At 38.2% G+C, this 13576-nt stretch overlaps 1 protein-coding gene across 2 annotated transcripts in view; it reads left to right on the top strand.

Moving 5' to 3' along the window:
- The window catches only part of Gsk3b (glycogen synthase kinase 3 beta), a 224180-nt gene extending 213562 nt beyond the window's left edge, over nt 1–10618 (top strand). For both annotated transcript variants that reach the window (XM_004633333.2, XM_004633332.2), the window contains one exon: nt 5757–10618. In XM_004633333.2, the coding sequence (XP_004633390.1) occupies nt 5757–5824 (68 nt within the window). In that variant the 3' untranslated portion in view covers nt 5825–10618. The remainder of the gene's footprint in view (nt 1–5756) is intronic.
- Nucleotides 10619–13576: the final 2958 nt, after the last annotated feature.

Raw genomic sequence — 13576 nt, 5'->3', positions numbered from 1 at the left:
TAGAAATAAATGGTATGAAAATCTTTGGATATTGTCAAAATCACTGCATACTGTTAAACTACCTTCCAAAAAACTGCACTACTTTACAGTTTGCACTGATAGTGCAAGTACTTTTTCCATTTTCCTGGAGCGGTGGCAGGAGGGCAGGCAGCAGCTCTAGCTGCGCATGTGTGTGCATACACTTCTTTCTCTCTGCCTGCCTCCTTCTCCTGTCCCTCCTACTTTCCTCACTTCCTTTCAAGAGTTTTGTTGTTTGGTAATACAGAGATCAGACCTCCAGGGCCTCTCTTATTACTGACCTATGTCACCAGCCAGCCTTTTATTTTGTGGCAGTGACTCAATTATGTGGCCAAGGCTGGGCTTGACTTTGTGATCCTTCTGCCTCAGCCTTGCTAGTAACTAGGATTACAAGCATATACCACCATGTCTGGCTGTATGTGTTACCAACACAGAAACCAAATGTGTGTCTTTTTTATGTGTCATACTATACCTCTTATTGGCTCTGCCTTAGACTTCTATTTTAAACTATCCAGTTTAACAAACTCACTGATAGCTGTGAAATTGTATCTGTCTTATGTGTCAAGTTCACTTTATGAGTTTGCATTTGAATACCTTAAATGTCAAACTAGGTAGGTCATCACTTTCATCACAGCATTGCTGGACATCATTTCTAGAAGATTGTTTTCCTGTGCAAAATGTTACTTGATATATCCCCCTTCGTCAAAAATAATTTCAAGTCTCTTGATTAAATTGGCAAATGTCAGTGTCCCTGTAGTCATTCTTCTAGTTTTTCTCACTTGCTTCTATTAGTATAACCGTGTTTTTTCTCAAATTAGATATTTTGACATTAAAAAAAAGAAAATGTTACCTCTATCAATTTCAGTTCCCTGCTTTAAATAATCAATCTTTTCATTAAAAATGTGCCGTACTTCTGACTTCACGGGAAACAGCCCATTCTGCCCAAACCACATGAAGTATAAGCAGTCTTACTGCTCTTACTGATAAGCCCTTGGTGTATCCTGAAAGATGTGGTGGCTCACAGGCATCTGAATTTTACTTATATTTTTGCAGTGGCTGAAGGCTACTTTGGTATCTGAAGCCTCATCTTTCCCTAGAAATAATATGAAAAGCAAAGCTGATCATGCATTGCTGGGGAAGTTTTGCTCCTCCCTTATTATCATACACATACATGCACGCAGAGTTATCCAGAGATCGGTAGGCATTATGACAATTGACTTTTCCTTACAGGTGGAACTTTGTCATTAGTACAGATTATGATTATAATTTAAATGTAAGTTTTGGGCAGTACTCTGATTCTTGTGAGTGGTCCTATTTGTTCCTGTGCCATAAATAGCTGTGATTTGCAAAATACAGTTTTATAGTAAAAAGGGAGAAGAGGAGCAGCTTCTAGAACAGCTTAAATAGTAATATCCAGAGTTAGAATGAAGTATTAATAATATATATCAGGCTGCTAAAATGTTTATCTTTTACAAGAGTTGACCTGTCATGAGACATTTCTAATTAGTATGCTTATAATAGAAATAATAAAATGTTAATAATTTTATAGCTTTTGAGAACTTGAAGTGCTTCTAGGGCAAATAAAAAATGAAATTCTAATGTTTATGCAATTTCAATCAATTTAAATACTCTTGCATAACTAGTAGTTAGCATACTATACTGAGTACAGGATGTTTACTGACTTGCCACTGGGCCCATACAGTAAACATTCCTATAAAGTAGAAGGCTTTATCTTTATAGACCCTGCAATTTAGAATACTGAGCTTTTGGGACCCCAACCTCAGTGTATGTTTGTTGTCATCTCTTTTTGGGGATGAGAAGACAGGGTCTTGCTTTGTAGTGCAGAGTGGCCTTGAATTACGTAGCCCTGGCTGGCAGCCAGCCTCCTTCCTCAGGCTCCTGAATGCTGGTATTATAGGCATGTGCTACCACACCTATTTTACTCTTTTTAATGCCTTAAATAACAGTTTTCAGCATGAGATCTTCTATTTATTCTCCCTCCAGCTTCCATTTGCACATTTGATGAACCCTGTTGAACCCAGAGAGAGAACAGACAGGACTTGCTAATAGATCCAGTTGAGAACTTATATATTTATGACTTGAGCAGCAGCAAGGTGGGTCAGTCAGTTACATCACTACTGAGAATCTGACCATTAATCTGTGATTCCAACCAGTGTTTAGTGGAGTTTACTGATCTCTGAAAAAGAGAGGTTTGGATCCAGACATAGGAAATATTATGTGTACCAGATATGGAAGTTTACATATGAAAGTTTATCTAAGGATAAAAATCACAGCCTCATGTACTCAGTTGAGTTCTAGATAGTTGAGGGTTCTACCCTTGACTTCAATATGGTGTTGCTCATGGTCTTGTTTTAACCCATGAAGCCCTGTGAACACAGTTGCTTTTGCCAGGCACAGTCCTAGAATTCCATCGAGGAGGGCTGAAACAGGAAGATGATTTGAGCTCAGGAGTTTGAGGCCTAGGCATAAACTCGACCTCCCAATCACCCAAGATTTCTTTTTTCTTTTCTTTGTGTGTGTGTGTGTGTGTGTGTGTGTGTGTGTGTGTGTGTGTGTAAGTAACTGGGGATTGAACTCAGGCCCTTGTGCTTGCCAGGCAAGCAATTATTCTACTGAGCTCTCTCCCCAGCCCCCTCAACATTTCTAATACTTGTACAAATTCCATTTGTAGTGTTTGGCATAAAAACTATAAGACTGTATTCTCAGAAATCAAATGTTTGGATTAGGTTTAAGAAAGGCACATCAATATGAAAGCTCAGAAGAGCATCTCAGGAGAAAAAGCAAAAGACTATATAGAGTCAGTTGATTATTACCAATCAGATACTTTATGATCAAAATTACCTTAGGCTAGCCTTTAAGCCATGTTTATGTCAGGTAGCATAACTTTTACTATGTATATGTAGAGGATGTGAATGTAAGATATCAAATAAACTTTGTTGCTTTTATAGAGTCAATTTAGATATTTGAGAAAAAAGTTACAGAAAAAAAATCTAATGACAATTTATAAGAATTTTACATTAACAAGTATTTTTATTTTAGGATAATACTCAGATTCAATAATATAAATTTACAGAAAGAAATAGGATAAAAGTCAGCATGTACCAAAACTTGTTTCTTAACAAGTTTCTTTAAAAAAAGAAAAAGTTTCGTAGTTCTTGAAGTAGTTTGTGTGTGACTTCGAGTCAAATATATTTATAGTCAAAATAATTAGCTGATAAAATTTATTCATCAAATGATTTGGAAATAGTTCTGAGAAAAATGTAAGATCATTAAATAGCACACCTTAAGAATATGACTGTCAGATTATGCTGTTAGTTCCTAAAGGGTATTCATTTCTGGTTGTATGTGCATATAAAGGACCATGCTTTTAAAATAATCATGCAAATTGTCTTTGAATTCGTTCAAGAAAAGGAAGACATGTTCGGATCGTGTCGTAAGCTCCCAGACTATAGCCAGTTAAAGGACATCTGAAAATTAGTAGGTAGATACGATTTTTGCCAGAGTTAAGATGAATGAGCAGGTTGCTGTATATATATAGGTGAGGTGTTTATGAACTCATCCTTGCTGGTGTCCGAGTGTAAGGAATAGCCCCATGACCAGACCTGTTCACAGTACTTCTGTGTGTGTGGATATGTAGTGGTCAAACATAAAATCATGGTAATTGGCGCCTCCATTAGGTTATTGGCTTGAGATAAAAATGACAGTTCTGTCATTCTGATGTTAAAAGTAATTGAAGTGCTATTTGATGATGGTCATGCATAGGTTCTGAGTGTCATCCAGAGCATAGGAAATGCTAGAATAAGCGTGGATTTCTGAGGAACATTGTAATTCCAAAATAGCTATGTCTCCTTCCAGGCTTTCTCTGGAATGTCATCTTTAATGCAGCCTGTGCCTAAATCATGAAAATGAATACTTTTCCTGAGAGTGGCTTGGAGGAATCTACTATAGACAGAAATTAATGTTGAATTGTTGTTGGACAGAATTTAGAGGATGACAGACAGTAAAACTCACTTTGTAGAGAGCATGTCCGAAGAAAGCCAGGCAGTCACAAATGAAGTAGTAGACTTAGTTACTGAGTATTGGAAAAGGCTATCTGATTGTCACATACTTAATCCTGCTACCTATTCATATGTCACATACAATAAGTCAAAGTGATTCCATGCCATGGATATGAACATGATGGTAAAGAGTTTGATGTTCATTTCCTTACATTATAATACTAGTAGCAGCTAGAGAGGTCTTGAGGAAAATTAACTGAACTGTTCAAGTTTATGAGCTGTTCCCTCTTCTCCAAGTCCAAGTTACATACATGCATCTAAGGACAAATTGTTTTGGGGGCAGAAAAATTAGCAATTTAGAAAAAAGTGTTTTTTATGGAGCAGCTGTAGTAATTATAAACTGAACACTAATACTTAAGTTTATATATTAAGTTCTTTATGTCCTTAAGAATCTTATGTGGGGCTGGTGAGATGGCTCAGTGGTCTAAAGCACCTACTTAGAACAAACTAAGCTAAGCAAAGCACAGGAACCACGGTTCAATCCCCCAGCACCACATGCCAGCCAGCCCTGCCCCCTGGTGGGCTGAACTGGCCACACACACACACACAAAATAAATAAATTAAAAAAAAAAAAAGAATCTTATGTGAGTACTCTAATTCAGAAATTCAAGTAGTAGAATGATCCAGGACCAAATATTTGCATTCAGCCATGACATTGGCTATTCTGATCACAGGACATGGGAAATTACATACACCTTCAGTTCTAGTGAGACAAAAAAACTTTTAGGTCTGCTTTTTTATTTACCAGCCTCGATGGCCAAGAACAGTGTGACTGACATAGCTCTTGGAAGTTGTCCATCCCAGTCAAGCTGTTTTTCTTACTCAGTGCTTTACATGAAATCTTTGGGAGACAGGCTTAGCCACTAGAATGGTAATACATTGCCTACCCAGAAGGGAGAGCCAATCTGGACACAGATGTCTACTTAAATGTTAATAAAATAACATTGTTATAATTGTTACAAAATAACAGTCGTTTAAAAGAGGGGAAGGGAGCAGAGCTTAGTAGAAAGTAGGCATTCCTAGACTATTGGACAAAATAAGCTCTTAGTATCAAGATGTTGGACTATGCAAAATGCCTTACTGGATTGAATAAGTAAATTGGTGCTGCAGTGGTTTTTCTTTTTTCCGGCCTTCTCTCTTCCATCTCTGAATAATGAAGAGTAACTGTACTTAGAAAACAAAACAAAACAAAAAAAGCGAATTTATGTACAATACCTTGCTTATCAACACTGACCCACATTGCTTTCATTGCTTTTACCCATTTGCCCACTAAACAGATGGCATAGTTTAACATGGTTCACTTGTTTTTTGTTTTGTTTTGTTTTACCATCTCTGCACCATTCATTTTTAAGTGACTTAGACTCCATGTAGTACTAATCCCAGCTGTAGGAAGAGCTTTGACAGCAATGGTGTCTGATTTCCTGAGTCTGTAATTTATTTAATGACATTCTTGTCTTCCCTATGCCAAGACCATGCCAAGGCACGTACTTCATTAAACAGAAAATGATTCACATTTTCTACTATTGGTAACATTTAAATCAGCATTCCAGATACAGCTTGAAAGACCACACAGCTCATTGTGCAGTGGAAGCAATGTTCTTGTTCTTTTTGTAATGTGAAAGCATTGCTCATGCTGTGCCTTGGAACTTTTACTTGCAGATGCTAATGCTGGAGACCGTGGACAGACCAATAATGCTGCTTCTGCATCAGCTTCCAACTCCACCTGAACAATCGGAGCAGCGAGCTGCATAGGAAGAACCACCAGTTACTTGAGGGTCACTCAGCAACACTGGTCACGTTTGGAAAGAATTAAAAAGAGAAAAAAAACTTGTTCATTTTAGTGTTCAATTTTTTTATTATTGTTCTTATTTAACCTTGTAAAATATCTATAAATACAAACAATTTCATTCATAAGACTGCGGGAGACCCAGGGGTGGGAGGGTTTATGGGAGGGGGAAAGCGGAGCACTAGAACACATAATCTCTCTCCCACGACAATCTTTTTGTTTGTTTGTTTTAAATCAAAAATCTGCTGTTGTATACTTTAAAAACAGGACTTCTGCCTCATGCCCCTTCCACAAAGAAAGAAAACTTTGTTCTGTGCTAAGGGTTGGTTTTTTTTGTTTTGTTTTGTTTCAATTGTTTTCTTTGAAGGTCTAGTGTAAGACTTTGGTATAGTGCATAACTTGAAATTGGTTGGGAGCTTAGCAGGTGTAACTCACTGGGGACTTATGTGTCACTTGTAAAAATCCACATCCTCTGGTATTGGAAGGCATGTTGGTGACAAGGATAGCAGACAAAAATGAAATGTGTATCACATGTAACCCAGTGATGTCAGTAAAGTTTGGAGCCATGAGGACAAGATTCTCAGTTGACTGATCAAGGTTTATTTTGCTCTTAATCAATACTAGTAGTGAAGAAGCTGGTATAGGAGGCTGCCAAAGAGGAGTGACAAGCAGAACTCTGGCCTGCACACTGCAAGGTGAATCTTTGTTCCCCTGACCAAAGATTCTTTGCAGTCTTCATACAGTTTTAAATTGGTGGCTTTGGACACTGAAAAGCGTGTTGAGGCGGAAGTCTCTGGAGAGGTCAAAGACTGATGAGGCTAGAAGGTGGCAGGCCAGAGGCACATCTCACCACTGTGAATGAGCTTGTCCAGACTGTTTCTAAAGTCACTTCCCTTGGAAAGATACACTTGAGAGAGGACATTATAGTAAATAATGTGAACTGTAACCGTCTACTGCTTTATTTTTTTGTATTTTTAATTAAAAACTAAGCTTGCAGGAATTGCCACAGCTACACAGTTCTAATTCTAAATCCAAATCTAGACTATTTAATTTCAGCTTTTTTAACCTCATGCTTTTTAAATTTATTTATTGATGCATGTCAGATAGGCCATTATGATTTTAGATGGTAGGAACACACATCAAAATAATAATCACCTGTACCTGCTGACTTTATAGGAAAACTGATTATATAAATGTATGTATATATGTTCTGTATACATGTACTCAATACTGCCTTTTCTTTTTTGTCTACATGGTATCAAAATTGACTGGTTGAAGCATGAGGAGAATGTGTCCGCCACTCACCCATCCAGTTAAGATTTTTTGTTTGTTTCTTTCTCAGTGAATGGTGTAAGAATCAGTCTCTTGTTTATGAAGAAAAAGCAATATTCCTTGGAAAGCAAGGAGGATTGAAGGTGGGGGAGTAGATTTTCATAGCTGGTTTGTTTTATATTTTTAAGGTTGATATCTCTGTGGGCCTTACATACTCTAAAATGAACCTTAGTCACCTTGGTGCTTATGGGCCATTACTTGACCTATGAATCTTTAAGGCACAGTTACATTTTACATTTAAAGATCCCTTGAGTGATGGCCGCCTTTCCCTCTACCCATTCCTTCTCCACATGCCTTCCAGGGTTTGCTGATAACTGTAGACCTAAGAGCTGAGCCCTAGGTGGTGTGGAACCCCCCCTCTACCCTTGTCATTGCCACCTTAGCTTGTGTTAGGGTGGCTCACCTTCCAGGTGGTTAGGGAGTAGAGCCTCTTGGCAACCCTCATGCAGGCCCGAGCGCTCTGTCCTGCTTCCTCACCCTGTGTATGTGACTCTCCAAGAGAGTTTTACTGCCTGTTGGAGTGGTGAACAGTACCCAGAAAGACAACTGAGAGCCATCTTAGTTCTCACTCATTGTTTAGCTAAGCTTAGGCAACAGAAGGGGTTTCTCATACCTCTGGTTATATCACAGTTCATGAGAAAGGAGACATGCTCAGTCAAACCAAATCAAATTTAATTTTATTTTCTATAAAATGCTTCCGAGAACTAAGCCTTGAAAGAAGTTTGAAATCAAAGTATTGGCAGCATAGTTCTTTAAAGGGATTGGCTTTGATAGACGACTTTTAGGAAAGATGAGTAAAGCATCGCAACAGGCAGGGCTGTGACAAGAAAATGGACCTGCTTTCAAATCAAACTGCCCAGCCAGACATTTGGATACAGATACTCGTGAGGGCCTGGTATACTTGCTGGAGTCCATAAAAATAGTGCTTGTTTTAGAAAACTTCCCCACATCCAAATGGAATAAGAGAAGGAGAAAAGTAAGGCGCTTTTCTCCACCCCTGTGTGCGTGCGTGTGTGTGTGTGTGTGTGGCTGAGATGCACAATTTTTCCTTCTCAATCATGGCGGGATCACAGAACTCTTTTATACAAGTGAGAGCCAGGTCTCTGAATATCTTTTTGTAAATAATAATAATAATTAAAAGCTCCTCACCAAATTCAAGCTTGTACATTATATTTTTTTCAATATTTTTAAGTTTTATTGTTTTGTATGTAAATATATGGACCCAGGAACTGTTATGAATGAGCAAAAAGTTACTGTTCAGGGGAGTGATTCTGTTTAATAATCAGACAAAATGTAGACGAGCTTTTTAAAGCCATATAGTTTTAACTCTGTACAGTAGGTACCGGCCTGTATTATTGTAACAATAACTCTAGCAATGTATAGTGTATCTATATAGTTTGGAGTGCCTTCGCTTCCATGTGTTTAGTTTTTTGTTTTGTTTTGTTCTTTTTTTTTATTTTTCATTTTTAGAATTTGAATTTGTTTCCTTTATCCATGTCTCCCTGTACATCCCTTATCCTTTTTAAAATAGTAACAACAGTATCTTTGCCCCTCCACAGTTGTTTCAGTGATACCATGCTCAGGAGTGGGAAGAGGAAACGTTACTCATGATCTCATTTCATTCAAGCCCTGGCTTTGTTTTAGTTTGGATATGTTTCCTCTTCAGCAGTGACCAGTTTCATTTCATACGTGGTCCATTCAGGGATTTAGTACTGAGAGCCCTAGAGCTGGAGGATATCAAATAGATTAGATTTTGCTCATCTCTTCCACAAGCCCTAACCATGGTCCTCAACAGCAGATTGGCGAGCCTTCCATGGTCTCAGTCTCTTTCTCCCCCCACCTCTCTCTCTCTTTCTTCTTCTCTCCTTCCCCCTCCCTCTATCCCTTTCCTTCTCAAATGAGAAAGAGAAAAATGATTAGTGTTTTATAAATCAAAGTATCATCATGTATTGAGTTTTGAAGTGCCAGTGGTCTAAAATGTTCTAGTACAGTTACTGGCAGCCTATGGCATGGAGTTCCTCTGTGCCAATAAAGGACTTTTAACATGGGGACTCTTAGCCCATTCCCTCTCTCCCACCATCTCTGCCTACCCCTATTCAACGAAATGTCATTTTAATTTCTTTTAAAAATCAGTTTTTTACTGTGTGCCCAATATGTAGGCCTTTTTTAAAAGAAAAAATATATATAAAATATTTGTTTTGCCTCCAAGTACTCCATATAAAATGTCTTGAATAGAAGAAAATACCAAACCAAAGGTTACTATTTTTGAGACATCATGCATTCATTCCAGCAAGGCAGAAGACTGCACCTCCTTTCCAATGATATGTGTCATTTTTAAAGTCCTCTTTAAGTTTTAGGCCCATCTTCTTAGTTTGTGCCTAACCAGTCGTCTTTGTCTACACCAATGCAAAGGTTTGAGAGAACTGTTGTATTCTCTGTTCCTGTGGATATAAAGACATTGGGATTTCATTTATTTTCCCCTTTCCTTTTAAAAGGATTAAACTTTGGAATCGTCCAAAGGAAATTTGGTCAATACCAGATCCCCAGGAGTTTGGGTTTTTTTGTTTTAAACCAAAATCATATCTGATTCCTATTGTTCATGTTAGTGATAATTGTATCACAGAGACAAACACTTTTCTCTCCTATATAGAAAAATAAACATGTTTTACAATAAAATCCATCTTTCCTGGTAGAAACCTGAGCCACTGAAAACAGGAGACAATTAGAAGCACAGTAATCCCAGACTAAGGTCTACCTTTGAGAGGCTTTGAAAGTAATCCCTGAGGTTTGGATTATTTTCACAAGGGTTATGCTGTTTTATTCGACTTTCTTGCTCCGTTTTGCATCTCTACAGTAAAAGCAAAATGACAACCAGTACATAAGGGGTTAGCTTGACAAAGTAGACTTCTTGTGTTAATTTTTTGGTGTTTTTTTTTTCCTTACTGTATCTGTCTTCAGGCAGATACAGATAGGTGTATGAAAATGTGCTTGCCTGTAAAATTTGCATTTATAAATGTGTTGCCGATGGATCACTTGGGCCTGTACACATACCGATTAGCGTGACCACTTCCATCTTAAAAACAAATCTAAAAAACAAATATATATATATATATATATGGACTGTGGGTTGTATACAAACTATTGCAAACACTTGTGCAAATCTGTCTTGATATAAAGGAAAAGCAAAATCTGTATAACATTATTACTACTTGAATGCCTCTGTGACTGAATTTTTTTTTCATTTTAAATATAAACTTTTTTGTGAAAAGTATGCTCAATTTTTTTCCCTTTCCCATTCCCTTGTAAATACATTTCGTTCTATGTGACTTGGTTTGGAAATAGTTAACTGGTACTGTAATTTGCATTAAATAAAATGTAGGTTAGCCTGGAAATGAAACTAAAATTCACAAGTGTGTGGTCTTTATTTCAGTACCCATCTTTCTTTTTTTCACCCTATTTTTGCCACTGCAATATGTAATCACCATCTCCGTTCCTCTAATTAGGGAAACATGGATATTTGTTATAAAAAGCTAGGTGTAAACACCATGTCACATTCTTTTAAATGACCTTACTCTGCTATTATAGCCACAAGAGGTGCAGCTTCCAGCTTGGAAACCTTTGGATTCGATGTGAAGAAAGTTTTGCAGACATTGCTTTGAAGAGAGAAAACAGCCCTAAAAGGGACAGGTGTAAAAACATGTATAAGCTGCTGTCTTTGGTTACTGTGCTTATAGTTTGGTGTAGCTGTATTTTTTTTTTAGTATTCTATTAGTAATGATCTTTGGGGGTCTCTGTACAATAATATGAATACCACAAATGGGAACTGTACCTCCCAGGTAACCAGTACGTTGTGTTTGAGTCTGCTCATTTCCAATACTGGATGGTGTATGTAAACATGTTCTGTCTCTTAGTGCAAAAAGAAACTTTAGGGCTGACTCACTGTCAGGCCTGATCTAAAGGCTAGATATAAGGTCATGTGACTGCTGCTTCAATAAAAAATTTATATTCCACAAAGTCTGGTCCTGTTTACTGAGGTGGGGTGGGATCTCATTCCATTCACATTTACAGAATGGCAAAAGGCACTGGGGGCCTGGACCAGCAGAAGTGGAATGTTACTTATGATATAGGCCTCATGGTGGCATTGGAGTCTGTTTGTTTAGAATTTTGTATTATCTTGTTTAGGTGCTATTTGAATTGGGATTGAGCTAAATGTCATGTAAGATGTTCTTTCAATTTAGAATCCTGAAAGACTCCCTATTTGGTTTCTAAGTCTTTCTAAGGGGCCACAGAAATAGCTAAGCAGTCTAAGTGCTGGCCTGGCAAGCACAAGGACTGGGTTTGATCCCTGGCACCACATGCTGTGCTAGCCCCACCTCCTAATTGCTGAGTCTTTAAAAAAATGGTGACGAAAGAGTCCTTTGGGATCATGTGTAGGAAACAGTGACAGTGTGTGCCTTGATAAAGTGAAAAAATGCTCACCCCTGTCTCAAGTGTGGGAATAATTCATCTACCTATTAGCATCATCAGATTTAGAAAAGTTGTGAGTAAATACAGGGAGTACAAGCAGACAAAGACCAGCTGCTGTGGGATGGTAGGAGGAGGCTCACAAGTTGGGGCTAGGCAGAGCTAACTGATCAAATGCTTCTCTTTACGTCTTTTCTCTGGAAAGGAGAGAACACTGGGTCCATCCAGTGAAGATGTGTTCCCCATGTCCTGTGTCATCATAACAGCTTTAGGCCAAGTCAGGAACAGGCTACTAGAGACTGACGGGAGCCAGAAGGTGTGAAGTAGCTTGCTTAGGTGTTGACCCTTTATTATATAGACAGCTAAGACAGGTAGAAATTAACATGTAGTCAGAGGGATTGGGCCCTAACACAAAAAATGGGAGACATCACAATGATGGCTAGAAGCAAATCTGAGGCAAGCAAAGGCTCAGAACAGAGATGCCTACCCAGGCCTGCAAAGTAGCACCAACTTGAAGTTTCACTGAGTCCAGCAGGCCCAGCCCTCATGAGGTACCTGGACATCCAGACCCATACCCAAAAATGCCTTTGTTCTTTCCATGTAGTCTTGGTAATTGACTCGTTTCCCGGTTGGATCAGTATTAGCTAAGCAGTCTCTGCTTTTAATCCTGTAGGTTGACTAGTTTTTACCTTGTTTTACCCACACCAACCTTGTTATATAAACTACCCCAACAAAAGGCCTCGGTGGCCATCCATTCTGAACCCCTGGAAATCCAGGAGCTATTAAAATGGTCCTCTTATTTACAGTAAGCTCCTGGGCCAGGGATTTAGCCCATGGAGACAGCACCTTCCTGGCAAATGGGAGGTCTTGAGTTTGAGTCCCAGTACAAAAACAAAAACTTTAACAATAAAACTAACTTCTTCCTTTGGCTTCATTCCTCAATGCTGGGAGACCACATACTCCCTACATTTGATGCCTAACTGGTTAAGAGTTACATTGTTCCTATTGCCCTGAGCTTTAGAGCCTAGCTCAGCCCTCCTGACAACCAGGATAGGAGTGAACAGGGACCACAGAGATACCTAGAAACTGATGCTTAATTCTCAAAAAAGCTCAAGGAAGGCAGTAATGCCAAAACCCAAACGTTCGAGATAGAGAAACTGAATCTGGCTCCTGGTCTTAGCAACAAGACCAAACAAACTTGTTAAAGGGAAATATCCATTGTAAACTCTTCAACTAATGTTATATCTTAGTCTAGAGCACACTTTATATAATCTGTATAAGTCATGTACATATTCGTTGTTTGGAAAAATACCTATGTTTTGATAATCAATTCTGGGGCCTGAGAATTGACCCCAAGTCATCTTAATCTACCTCTACCTCATTTTATCCTATCCTTTATCTAGCAATAATATCAAGCTCCAGAATGAATAGAACTCTCAAAGTTATTTCTCTGGGCAAAAGGAGTTGCCTGTATTATTTATGAACACAATTGAGTGAAATTTAAATTTCTAAATCAAACATTTTTCTAATGATAAGTAATTAGGCAGAATTCCTAAGAACAAAATGAATATTCTCTGGGCTTTATATAGAGTTATCCCTCAGTTTCTTTTCTACAAGTAAGGGCTTAATGCAGAAAAGATGAGTAAATCTGAAGGGTTACATGTTTATTTGCTTTAATTTATATTTGATACTTTTAAAATTTATATTATTGATGATTTCTTGGCCTGTTTGCCTTCCTTGTAAAATGGTGAGCTCTGCAATGATCTGTTCCTTAAAATTCACTTTCCTACTGTAAAGTCATGTAACTCGGTAGTGTCCCAAGTTTTCTGATCAAGGAGATTATGAGGCCAAAGAGGAAAGTGATCGATGATGTAGAGTGCCTAAGGAGAGTCACATG

Source organism: Octodon degus, unplaced genomic scaffold, assembly GCF_000260255.1.
Source record: "Octodon degus isolate 3935 unplaced genomic scaffold, OctDeg1.0 scaffold00053, whole genome shotgun sequence".
NCBI classification, from domain to species: Eukaryota; Metazoa; Chordata; class Mammalia; order Rodentia; family Octodontidae; genus Octodon; species Octodon degus.
This window is presented reverse-complemented; position numbering and strand designations above follow the sequence as displayed.